Source organism: Eucyclogobius newberryi, unplaced genomic scaffold, assembly GCF_026437365.1.
Source record: "Eucyclogobius newberryi isolate DKJ021-1_F unplaced genomic scaffold, fEucNew1.0.hap1 SCAF_2, whole genome shotgun sequence".
Taxonomy (NCBI): domain Eukaryota; kingdom Metazoa; phylum Chordata; class Actinopteri; order Gobiiformes; family Gobiidae; genus Eucyclogobius; species Eucyclogobius newberryi.
In genome coordinates, this window is record NW_027315834.1 from 30,391,993 (window position 1) to 30,405,674 (window position 13,682).

General features: G+C 38.7%; 1 protein-coding gene across 1 annotated transcript in view; it reads left to right on the forward strand.

Annotated features, from left to right (window-relative positions):
* The window catches only part of LOC140368099 (copine-8), a 145,836-nt gene that overhangs the window by 27,377 nt on the left and 104,777 nt on the right, over positions 1–13,682 (forward strand). The window contains exons 2-3 of the mRNA XM_072454978.1: positions 5,827–5,867; positions 9,916–9,962. Coding sequence (XP_072311079.1) covers positions 5,827–5,867; positions 9,916–9,962 — 88 coding nt within the window. The remainder of the gene's footprint in view (positions 1–5,826; positions 5,868–9,915; positions 9,963–13,682) is intronic.

Here is a 13,682-nt window from a genome sequence, read left to right on the forward strand (position 1 = left end):
TTTCTAACAATAATCCTAACATTAAAATGTAATATCGTGACGTCCCTACTTGTATCAAATAGATGTGTTTTTAATGCAACAAACACTAATTCTTAATGAGAGATGTGTCCATGTTTTCCTTGGCTTCCCGCTGTGTAACTTTGTGAAGCCTCCATTGGTCGTATGTTACATGTGTTACAAACATTTTAACTCTCTGTGCCACATATGTAACACAATGCGCAGCAGAAGACACAGTCGTCTACATGAATAACTCTTACTTTGTGTCACTGTTGTATAGGGCTATTTTATTCTAAAACTATTTTATTCTTTAATTCAATAGCAAATTAGCCACATTGGGAGTGGTATGGAAAAGATACCTGTGAAAAGATAAAGCCCAGTCCCACTGAAACTAGTCTGAAACTTGCTGTGCTAAATGTCAGATCCTTATGTAACAAATCTCTCTTAATTAATAATTTTATTTCTTCTTATAATCTTGATTTTATGTTTTTAACTGAAACATGGCTTGACAAAAACACAGGAAATGTAGTTCTGATAGAATCTGCTCCACCCAACTTTAAGTTTGAATCTGAAACACGAGAAAACAAAAAAGGGGGTGGAGTCTGTGCTGTCTTTAGAGATGAAATAATTACCCGCAGGTTGTCTTTTGGGGTGTTTTCATCATTTGAGTATGTATCCTTTAAAATGGAGCTAAAACGGTCTCCATCCATTCTCTTCATTGTTTTATACAAGCCTCCCCAGCACTGCCAAAGTTTTATTGATGATTTTACTGAGATGCTTTCAGTCATATGCAGGTGATTTCAACGTGCATGTTGATAATGTTTGTGACAGAAACGCTAAAGAGCTTGATGCTGTCCTTGAAACCTTCAGTCTTACTCAGCATGTGAGAGGCCCCACCCACAGCAAAGGACACACTCTAGATCTCATAATTACAAAGGGGGTAAATATTTCAAATGTTAATGTGATTGATGTTGCTCTGTCTGATCATTTCTGTGTCTTCTTTGACCTGTCTGTTTCTCCCCAACCTCCGGTTGTTCCTGCAGTTGTTCAAAGGAGACACATAAGTGATGGCACAGGTGCACTGTTTATGGAAATGATAAACTTTGAAAATGTCTCATGTTCTAATGTAAATGATTTGTTGAACTCTGTTACATCTAGTGTTTTGAATGTTCTGGACACCATCGCCCCTATGAAGGCTAAAATGGTTAAAAATAAGCAGAAGGCGCCATGGAGAAATGATGATTCGGTCAGGGCACAGAAAAGGGAGTGCCGCAGGGCCGAACGGAAATGGCGCAAGTCAAAGCTCCAGGTTCAAAAAGAGATTTACAAAGAAAAGCTGAACATGTACAACCTAATCTTATGTAGAACTAGGGAAAGATATTTTTCTGAAATAATTGGAAGCTGCAGTAACAACTCGCGTGTCCTGTTTGCCACAGTAAACAGATTAACAAACCCTCCAGCTCAGCTGCCGTTAGAACTCATTTCCACATCCAAGTGTAATGAGTTTGGATTATTCTTTAATGACAAAGTTCAGGGCATTAAAAATGCTATAAATCCCACAATGCAAAAAATTACCCTAAAACCACCAAGACACTTAGAGCTAACTCACTTTGCACCAGTAACTGACAAAACTGTCCATGAGATCATCACCAGTCTGAGTTCATCTACATGCTGCCTCGATGTGTTACCCACCAGATTTCTAAAGTCTGTGCTGAACAGTTTGTTAGCACCATTCACTAACATAGTTAACATGTCGCTTCAATCTGGAACATTCCCAATGTCTTTGAAAACTGCGGTCATAAAGCCTCTCCTAAAGAAGAGCAGTCTTGATGCCGCAGTACTGAGTCATTACCGGCCCATCTCTAATCTGCCATTTTTGGGCAAAGTCCTTGAAAAGGTTGTTTACCAACAGCTCACAGATTTCCTCTTAATAAACAACTCATTTGATGTTTTTCAGTCAGGTTTTAGACCTCATCACAGCACTGAGACTGCTTTTGTCAAGGTGACAAATGACATCCGCCTGAACACTGACACGGGCAAAGCCTCAGTCTTAATTCTGTTAGATCTGAGTGCTGCTTTTGACACTGTCGATCATGGGATCCTCTTACAGAGACTAGAGGACTGGGTGGGCATCACTGGCACTGCCCTAAACTGGTTAAGGTCCTATCTGGAAGACAGGAAGTACTTTGTTGAAATTGGTAGCTGTGTCTCAGACCACATGACCCTGACCTGTGGAGTGCCCCAAGGGTCAGTCCTGGGTCCCCTTCTGTTCAACCTCTACATGCTGCCGTTAGGTCAGTTGATACGCAGTGAAAATGTGTCCTATCACAACTATGCAGACAACTCTCAGATCTATGTTTCACTGTCGGCAGGTGACTATGGACCAGTAGATTCACTCTGTCACTGCATCCAACAGATCAGTTTGTGGATGCAAAACAACTTTCTCCAGCTGAACTCAGACAAGACTGAAATAATCGTTTTTGGCCACAGAAACAAAGAGAAAGTGTTAGCGGTCACCTCCAGAGTCTAGCTCTAAAACCTACAAACCAAATTAGAAATCTGGGGGTAATAATGGACTCAGACTTGAACTTTAATAGCCACGTCAAATCAATAACATCAGCAGCTTTTTACCATCTAAAAAACATTGCCAAAATCAAAAATATAGTGTCAAAACCAGATTTAGAGAGACTTATCCATGCGTTTGTCTCCAGTAGATTAGACTACTGTAACGGCCTGCTCACTGGCCTCTCCAAACGAGTTGTAAAACAGCTGCAGTACATCCAGAACGCTGCTGCTCGGGTCCTGACTAGAACCAGGAAGTATGATCACATTAGTCCTGTTCTCAGGTCTCTGCACTGGCTCCTGTGGCTCAGAGAATAGACTTTAAAGCAGCTCTGCTTGTGTACAAGTCTCTCCATGGCCTAGCACCAAAGTACATCTTGGATATGTTAGTGCCATATGAACCATCTCGGACTCTGAGGACCTCAGGGACCGGCCTCCTGCTGGTGCCCAGAGTCAGGACAAAACATGGGGAATCTGCGTTTCAGTTTTATGCAGCTAAAATCTGGAACAGTCTTCCTGAAGATGTGAGACAGGCTTCTACTCTGACAATGTTCAAATCTAAGCTAAAAACAGTTTTGTTTAGCTGCGCAAATGACTGAAAGGATTTTTTCTTTGCACTCTTCTCTTTTGTTTGTGATTTAATTAGTTTAGAAAATCAGTTGGAATTTAGTTAATTTTATTGTATTTCTGTTTCTGTAATTTCTTTGTGATTTGAATGCATTTTTCCTGCTGTGAAGCACTTTGAATTGCCTTGTGTATGAAATGTGCTCTACAAATAAACTTGCCTTGCCTATGGCGCGGAGCGGTGAGGTCCTGTGGTGTGTCCACTGCACAAACTGATCTGTGCTGCCCCGGTTGGCTTTTTGCCCCCAGAACCAGGGTTTCCAGGCTTCAACAGCCAAACCTGCAAAGAGTGTCTGAAAAACAACCCAAAACCTGCCAAACGTCCGGCGCAGCTTTATTTTCCACTGTATTTATGAAAGTAGCACTCCTCAACGACCTGCCCCTCCTCTCACGCTCAAATAAAAGCTCCACAGAGATTTCATTTGAGCTTTGGATTGGTGGATTAGGACTTTCATTAGGTTTATTCAAAAAATTAATACATTTACATGGAAAAGTGCTCTGGTCCAATCCCTGGACAAAATGTTGGCCTGAGGCAGCTCTTAAAAAGCTGCAGACTTTAGCACTCAATGATGGACAAGAGAGAACACAGACTCATTTGAAAATGAAACGACAAAAAGCCAATATAATTTAATTTCTGACCGAACAGTAACTTGATCTTGTGATGAACTGACTAAATTCCAGTGATGCTGTAGAAACACAGAGAAGTAAAATAAATGCAGAAGAAACTGATAATAAACCAGAACTTGTGTCTAGGTTTAGCCACGTCTCAGCGCCACAAACTTGGAATTACTACTCATATTTTTGTGAATTCCTGAGATCAGCATTATGAAGAAAATACAGTATAAGTCAAAGTATAATTTGGAAACGCAGACCTCCATTAACAGAAGTGTTCCAAGATGCTCTGAAATGAACCGGTCTGAGTGACCCGGGCAAGTTGAAACGTGGCTATTGAGAATATACTAAATATAAAGTAAGATTAAACTGAAATGCACATGGTTTTTTCTGGTTTTGTCTCATAAAATAGTTTGAAGTTGTTTTGTATGTGTTTTTATAGCCCCATATAATAAAATGATAAAAGGGTCATAATATAGACTCCATTATATCACAGCAAGACACTGGAACTAAGTTTTAATGGTTTAAACCTCCTACTTTATTTTATAGCTTCTATTAAAAAAACATGTTCTTCTCCAAATCCCATTGCACAAAATAATAACCTCTTTTGACGTTATTTCCACTAATAAAATGGTTCCGTTCGTCTTTTGAGTAAATCAGAAATATCTCGTATTGCTAATGTCACTTGTGGCCCAGAGCGCTTCGGTTTTTCAGTCCCTGAGCACTCGCTTTGCCGGTACTTTAAGGTCTTAATATGAAATTAGATGTCATAACTGCTTTTATAAACCTTTTCACGTTTGCGAAGTATCCAAGTTGATTTTTTCTGGATTGAAAACTCTTTGCTCCCCCTATTTGAGATGACAGGTACGTTATTAGAGAAATAGTGAATCACAATGATGATATGACCCGCACAGCAGATGGTCATAGGGATGAGCTCAAGAGATCGCCGCGCCCTGATTACACCTGTTTTTATTGCTCAAAAAAAAGCATTCTTGCCATGAGCGAGGTCGCCTCCTCACAGATTAGACCTGTAATGTGGCCTAGAGGTGCCAATTGCTTGTCTCCATGGAGATAGAGATAAACTATACAACATAGAGACAGTTACAATGTCATATTAAGATAAGATAAGCTATAAAGATATGCCTTTATTTGTCCACACATGGGCAAATTTCGGTGCTGCAACACAAGTAGATACAGAAGAAAAGAACAGAGAACACTCTTATTAGAAAAAAACTCTTATAAACAAAACTCCTATGTACAGAACCTCTCATATTCTTAATAGGAATAGAGAAAAATAAATAAATAATAAGATTGAAAAATAAAAAGATAAATAAAATAAAAATATAAACATAAGCTAACATAAGACAAATAATACTAATCATAGAGGTAAAGTAAACACTCTTATTTACAGCAGTTCTATGCACATGAATGTGACATTATTGTGTAAAGTATGACAGTAATTGCACATGAATATTACAGTATTGCACATGATTAAGTCAGTATTGCATTGAGTGTTATAGAGCTGATGAATAAATAATAATAATGATAATCTTGGCAAAGCAATAGCAAGCATCTCTATGGAGACAAGCACATAGTGGACCATCCACCAGAAAAGTTAAATAATTCACCTTTAAAGGCGCTGTACCTGCTTTTTACTGTCTTAAAATTGTGAGAAAAACTAGGTCATCTTAAAGTCTTTGCAGCTGTCCACATGTTCATGTATTGCTCACTTTCCAAATGCCTAAATATTCACCACAATGAGTTTATAAATGTTTTTCACAACTTTCAGAGTCCACAGCAAGTCTTTTCCGTCATGGTAAAGCTAAGACCAAGTAGCCTGCAAGAATAAAATGCTCTATAATTAGATGTCGAAAGCGCACAATGGTCTCATTTTTGCCCAAATACAGTAGATGCTTTTTCAATATGTGCTGGGGCAAGTCTGTTTTTCATAAATAATAAAGATTATACCATTTCTTTACATTTTCCTGACAATGCTCTCATTCTTTTCTGTGCCTCCTCTTGTGTTCACAGAAACCTGCTGGACAGAGACACCTTCTCCAAATCAGACCCAAGTAAGACCCACCACTGCCTGTTTGTCTTCCTGTCTGAGCTTGGTTCTGTCTGAATAACGTGTGGTGGAAAAGTACAGGGGGAGGAACTAATCTTCACTGTGTAAACATGTTGACTCTGCGTCTCATATTACAACTCTGGTCTTCAACTGTGACTGAAAGACACATTATTCAAAATGCAAATAATTCTGCTCTCAATGGGATGTTTTCGATCGTCAGTATTTTTACTTTAGTTAAAATTATTATACTTTCCTTGTAACTATCTTTATCCATATCTTGATTTTGATTGCAGGCACGCTTTTCTTGCTCACCATTGCAAAGGTTGTATCTTATCATATCCAACCATAAGGTGCAAACAAAGATAAGCCCATCTGAATCTGTTCATATTTAAAGGTGCACTAAGGACATTTCCTGGTACTTGTGATGGGCACGCTATCTTGTCTCCGTGGAGATGTTATTGCTTTGACTGGAATGTTCCACAGTATAAAGCCTTTAAACATTTATGAACACAACATTGTAAAAGCCGGGATGAAGGCAGAAGTGAAGTGGAACATAATGTGATTTCTATCGAGAAACTGGGCAAACTTCAGAATATCACAAAATTTGAAAAATTTGATATGTTGTTTGACAAAGGAAAACCACTCGGATACATGTGACTGATATCAGAGCCTGGTGTAGACACATTTACTACTGTTCTTTGAATCATTTGTTTGTAATTGGAGATTATTGCAGACACATAACACCCAGATTTTTTTTATTTTAACGTTTTACTGGTCAAATAGTTTTTCTGTTTTTCTACATACACTTTCACATACATATCACAAAGTATACTTTTTTTGAAGCTCAAGTACAATTTTGAGGCTAGAAAATGATATTTTGTACAGAAGAGCTGACAGTTCTACCCTGGAAATGGAAAACTGTTGCTTAACCTCTATTCTGGAATTTTAACACAGAGCATTTCAAAAGGTTTATTAAACATTAATGATAAAACTATAATAATAATATCACATACATTACATACATATTATTTCTGGGATCTGGCTTCTTCTAACCTTCTCAGAGACAACACTTAGGATTAAAAAAATGCATTTGGGAGGAGGATGTGAATGTATTTTAGCTGAAGATACAGGCTTTTCCTCCTCTGCGTCTGAATGTGACTCACCTCTAGGGTTATATGTCTAAGTGTGCATTTGGCTCAAGGCTGATCTGAGTAATGCACGGACCAGCTGAGACCACCCTGCCTATAGAAATATCAAGTGGCTGTAGCTCAGCTCTCCCTGTATGCTGTTTATATTTATATCACTTTATCTCAGTTGTGAACATGTTTCTCATCTATCTTTCATATTCACTTTGTATTAGGCCTGCCACAATCTTTCTTATACCATCTTATCGTCCAATACATTACATCAACTAGACCCCCCCCCCCCCTTCTCGCCCCCTCTCCCCCCCCCTCTCTCTCTCTCTCTCTCTCTCTCTCTCTCTCTCTCTCTCTCTCTCTCTCTCTCGCTCGACTGGCTCCGTCACAAAAGCCTAAAGAATAAAGTCTAAAGAATTCCGCAGACACTCATAATACCCAAATTCATTTAAATGGGGAAAAAGTACTAATACTTTTGAAGATTCTGCAAAACGTACAAGTTGTTCAAATGTCAAAAGTAATAGCACACGTACTACTGCGAAAGCGATCATAATGAGGTATAATATGTTGAAATCGGTTAAAGCGAGTTGAAACTGGCTAAATGGAAAATCATGGAAAATATAATAATAAAAACACTCACAATACAAGAACATATAGTGTCTGCGTGACATCACGCAGACACTCAATTATATTATTTTGGCCTTTTTTATGTACCGTGATATTTTATCTAGTATCTCGATAACAATAGTCTGACAAAATTATGTCAAACCAAAAGAAAACCTGTCATTACACACATTAGTTGAGGAGTGAAATGTCTTAATCAGCTCATTTTGCTATTAAAGATAATGCTATGAACAATATACTCAATGTTAAAATGTTCTATCTTCAAAACGACATTCACAACATTATCTAAATTCCGATATATTGCCCACCTCTTGTAGTAAATCATATTTGATACATTTTTTATCAATTTATGATTTACATAATCATAATTACTGCTTACCTGAATAATCTTGGCTTATCTATAATATAATAAACATGCATATAGAGCGATTTAGCACTAGCTACTGCTGATTGTGTGTATATTTTTGTACAGAAAACATTGCACTCCCCTGCAATAGAGGAACATTACACCAGTCTTGTGTGTGTGACAGTCAATAGTTCATAGACAGCAGTATTAATCCACTGGAGTTGTATCGTCTGCTACCTTTAAACCCCAAAGACACGGGGGGAAACCTGAAAACTTCCTCGTACCGTGCAGTCAGCAGCAGACACTGTGAGTGATGAAGGCGATGCAAGATGTAGAGTTGTCTGTCTTTTGCAGAGCAGCTCTTTGATTGTGCTGAGTGTGGTGAATCCAGGGCCCTGATATGAAACAAAATGGCAGGAAGAGAGCTTCAGTGGAGAGGGAGCAGTGGAGCGAGCAGATGATCCACACATGTGTCACCTGCTGTTCAAAACACACCTCCGAGAGAGAAAACAAACCAGCCGAGGCTCCATGGAAACGCCTTCAGACCGAGCATTAACTGTTGTGGCAAAGAAATGTTATGTACTGTATTTTTAGTACTATTATGAACTGATGTAGATGCTGATGGGCATACAAGCAGCTAATGTTTTGATTCGATTTTATTATTTTAAAACCAGTAATTGTCTAGTCCGACTACATTCTATCCGTCAAATAACATAACATAACATAACATATATAACAATAAACATATTCATCTGACAAACCCACTGGCTTTGGAAAGAGGGATGAGACAGGGCTGTGCTTGGTCCCCCCTGCCATGACAGTAAATGCTGTTGAATGCCGTTCTGATCAACCTAAATTGTCTAAACGTTTTAAGATAAGATAAGATATTCCTTTATTGTCCACACATGGGGAAATTCATTGTTGCAACGCAGGTAGATACAGAGGAAAAGGACAGATAACTTATAGGAAGTTTAAAAAACACTCTTAATAGAAGAACTCTTGTAAACAAAACTCTTATAAACAAAACTCTTATAAACAAAACTCTTATAAACAAAAACTCCATAGACAAAACCTCTCATTTCCTAATAAGGAATGGAGGGGAAAAATAAAGATAAAATAAAATAAAAACAGCTAACGTAAGACAAGATAATACTAATAATAATGGTAAAATAAACACCCTATTTACATCAGTTATATGCAGATGAATGTGACATTATTGCATGTGAGTACGACAGTCATTTGTAATTTGCCAAACCCTTTGAGTAGTCATGGAGATGCATTTTTCCTCAACGCTGCCCGGCTTTGAGTTTTGAGAAGAACTTTGGACCGTGCTGCTTGCTTGACGTGCTGTTTACTTTACTAATCAAACACTCCGCTATCGCTAAACCGTTTCCACTGGGTTAAAGGTGTGAGCATTGGCGCGTGTGGTTATCAGACTGCTGTTCCATCAAAACATCATCCAAATCCTTCAATGACTCACTAGCAAGCTTTGATACCTCCAGCCTCTGTTAATGCAGCATTCACAGACATTATACTGTCAACTGTCATCTTCTGAATCTAAAATAAATCACACTTACCAATAATATGTACCTTCACTCTTAGAATCAGTGTGAACACAGACACTTCTTCCTCTACAAATAACATTAAAGACCTGCTGAAATGAAGCATGATAAATGACTTCAGTAATTTGCCTTTTAGTGGATTGTTTTGTTTTGGAAAATTGCAAAAAGCATGAAATTATGATTTTTATGCTCCCAAATAGGACATTATGACTTTCTGTTCTTTGATGTTGTTTTTATATTATGCTTTCATACATAATTTGTCAAACTCTGCTGCCTTTGTTCTTTCAGTTCTTGATTTAGTTTACAGACAACAGCCTATGAACTGAAGCAGGTGCAGTTTAATCAGAATGTATTACTAACCTACTTTTTCCTCTTTTATTACAGTATGTGTCCTCTACTCACAAGGAATGGGCAACAAAGAGTGGCGAGAGGTAGGTACATGACCCATAGATCCTTGCAGTTCTCAAATGGGGGGTCGGGCTCCAAAAATAACCTGATTTTCACTGTCTTAGATGATGTGAAAACAGAGCCTGTTAGTTTTAAATGTTTTGCAACTGTCCAAATGTATTGCTCACTTACAAATTACAGATTGCCTTCTTACCACCGTAATAATTCACCGTGATTTGTAGTTAAATAGTTTATAAGCACTTTTCACTTCTTTCAGAGGGAGCGAGAGAGTTGAGTTTGGCCTCATGGTAAAAACAACAGTGCACAACAGTTCCTGCTCCATGAAGAATAAAACGCTCTATAATTAGATGCAGAGAGTGCACAATCGATTTTTAGATTTGACTTCTAATAAGAAAAAAATGATACAGCTCGTAGGTATTATGCAGGATTTTCATTCGTTTTTAGTTGTCAATATCTGCTAAAAATAGATGTGCAACAGGCTTGTGCTTATAAGATAAGATAAGATAAGATAAGATAATCCTTTATTGTCCCACATGGGGAAATTTCATTGGTGCAACGCAGGTAGATACAGAGATAGATCCAGAAGAACAGATCACTTATAGGAAGTCTGAAAAACACTCTCAGTAGAAGATCTCCTATAAACAAAAACTCCCATAGACAAATAAATACATAAATACCATTGCATGTGATCCCGACAGTAATTGCACATGAATATGTGTCACGACAGCACATAGATTGCACATGAATTTCACAGTAATTGCACATGAATTGCACATGAATTCCAACAGCAATTGCACATACGACAGAATTGCACATCAGTATTAGGTTAGGTCAGTATTGCGACGGGATAACGTGACGATCTCCGGGTAAGACGACTGTTCTCCACAGTTTCATGAGTTCCTCCTTTGTGGAAACGCGGTACGGCGCCGGCCGGGGGGCGGGGCCGGAGCCGGGGGACTCAGAGCCAAGACACATCGCAACGACACGACGAAAACACTCAATCCAGCCGAATAAAGTCAAAACAAGTTAATTTAAAGCGATTCCAGTGCGTGTCTCGATCGTTCGTGAAGTTCCTCTTTCATATAAACGTGTATATAAACGTGTACCGACGACACGCCGTACTTTAGCGCGGCCGGAGGGCGCGGGGGGAGGGGCTGGTGGGCTCGCTCTGAGCTAGCTCACGTCACAACAACACAACGAAAAACGCTCAAATCCAGCCGAAAAAAGTCAAAAACAGTTGAATTAAAAAACTATTCCAGCGCATGTCCCTATCGTACAGTAAAATAGAAAAAATATACTAACTATATTTACAAAATATAGGAGATAAAGCACAATAAGTGTGAGAAAGAAGAGAGAGCGTTTACACCGGGCTGCCAGCTGTACCAGCGCCTTATGACGTAACGACATAACAACAAACTATAAAAATACATAAAGTGTGGACATGGTGTGGCCAGTAAAACTTTCCCCAATAGAAAAGAGAAATACCTGGTTACCTATTGGGCGTTGGCTCGTCAATCAAACTCACAACGTTCCTACCGTAGCTAGGGCTGGGTATTGCCAAGATCCAGCGTTCACGATACGATACGTATCCCAATACAGGGTTCACGGTACGATACATATCCCGATACAGGGTTCACGATACGATACATATCCCGATACAGGGTTCACGGTACGATACGTATCCCAATACAGGGTTCACGGTACGATACATATCCCGATACATGGTTCACGGTACGATACGTATCCCGATACAGGGTTCACGATACGATACGTATCCAGATGCAGGGTTCACGATACGATACGTATCCAGATGCAGGGTTCACGATACGATATGTATCCAGATACAGGGTTCACGATACGATATGTATCCAGATACAGGGTTCACGATACGATATGTATCCAGATACAGGGTTCACGATACGATATGTATCCAGATACAGTGTTCACGATACGATATGTATCCAGATACAGGGTTCACGATACGATATTTATCCAGATACAGGGTTCACGATACGATATGTATCCAGATACAGGGTTCACGATACGATGCGTATCCCGATACAGGGTTCACGATACAATACGTATCCCGATACTTGTATATTCCTATACACTTCTCTCATTACGGTATGTATCCCGATACATTTTTGAAAAAAGGGTAAGAAGGGAAAGAAATCACAGGCAAAATTTGCCTGACGAAGGCCCAGTTGCCGAAACGTTGCCTCTTCACTAATACATTTTTATTTGCATAAAATTTTTATTTCTTTCCCTAATACAATTACGCCATTCTCCTACGCACCTGTCACAGAATCTGATGTGCGGAGCACCGTCTTGATATCTGAAAAAAGGGTCTTAAAAATGTACGAAATGGGTCATGTTTTTACTAAAATGTAGAAAATTTATGAAATTTCATGTTTATCCACAAAGCACTTATTTATAAATCCATTATGCTCTAATAACTTCACACATCCAACCAACTGATCCAAATAGAAATATATGGAACACATTCTAGTAAAGTATTGCATGTTTCTTGCCAAACAATTGGCATCTTCTGATCAGCTCCTTCTCACCTCGGCCGAGAGGAGCACGGCACAAATGGCAGATCAGAAGTACTATTCCGCCTTGTTTAAAGCCTCCGTGCCACAAAAATCTTTAAAAAATAATATATATATTAATATTATTATTATATATATTTTTTTTAATCGATACTGTGACTCTCGATAAGGAGTCTGTGGCGATATGTCGCCGTATTGATATTTTGAACAAAACCCTATCCGTAGCTGACTAGTCTACGTGCTTTGACACTGCTAACTCCAATGCCGTAGTACTTTCTATAGCACAATGTTTGTTACAATGGCAGACAAGAAGAAGCGGCAAAAGAAAAGTAGGGGAAAAGGGGCAAAGCCAAACTAAAGTGTTTATAGGAGATTCTTTCCTGTGATTGAAGCAGACCAAGGGCCTAAAAACAGGTGCTAAACTTCTGCGGGACAAGTATGTTTTATTTATCATTTGAAAGCTTGAGTGTGTTTTTTAATTACACACATGTGATATGTTTTGAGGTAAAATTGTGTCATCAGCAGCGTCATGCTGCGCCTGGTGTTCATGAGAAAACAGGCGATTCTGTGCTTGTTGCCTGGAAACATCATAGATTAGTTTAGAATTGCAAAGTAGCCGAAGTATTTGTGTCATAAATAATTTTTTTTTGCACATTTGCACTTGTCATTTCAAACTTTGCAAGCAAACAGATGAAAAGACGAACATATTTGTGACTATGGCTCTGTTTTTGTCTATCTGTTATTTGCGCAGTGTTAAATTATCTTTTCTGTCAGACCTTCACAATAAAGCTGCTTCTCTAGCTGGAAGACTTTATTTTGTAAGTGTCGTTGGGAGATGTTTAGTTACTATTTGCCAACCTCTCACAAATGGCAGAGCAACTTCGTTCTTGGATTATTTTATTGTCCATAGACGTATAAGACAATAAGAGGAACATTTGTGGACAGTGTCTGTGTAAAACAGGGGTGTCAAACTCATTTTGGGCCAAATTTCGACGTTCAGGCTGGGTCACGGGCCGAACATAACGTAAAAAATAAAACAATAACAAACATAAGAAATAAATAGCTTTATATACCCTTGTAATAGTTCTATGTGGACACTGTTGCAGAAATCTGCAGCAGGTGAAAGACTGAGTCCATATTCATGCATCAGCAGCAAGAACTGGAACATGGACTTGTGATATGATGTTGATA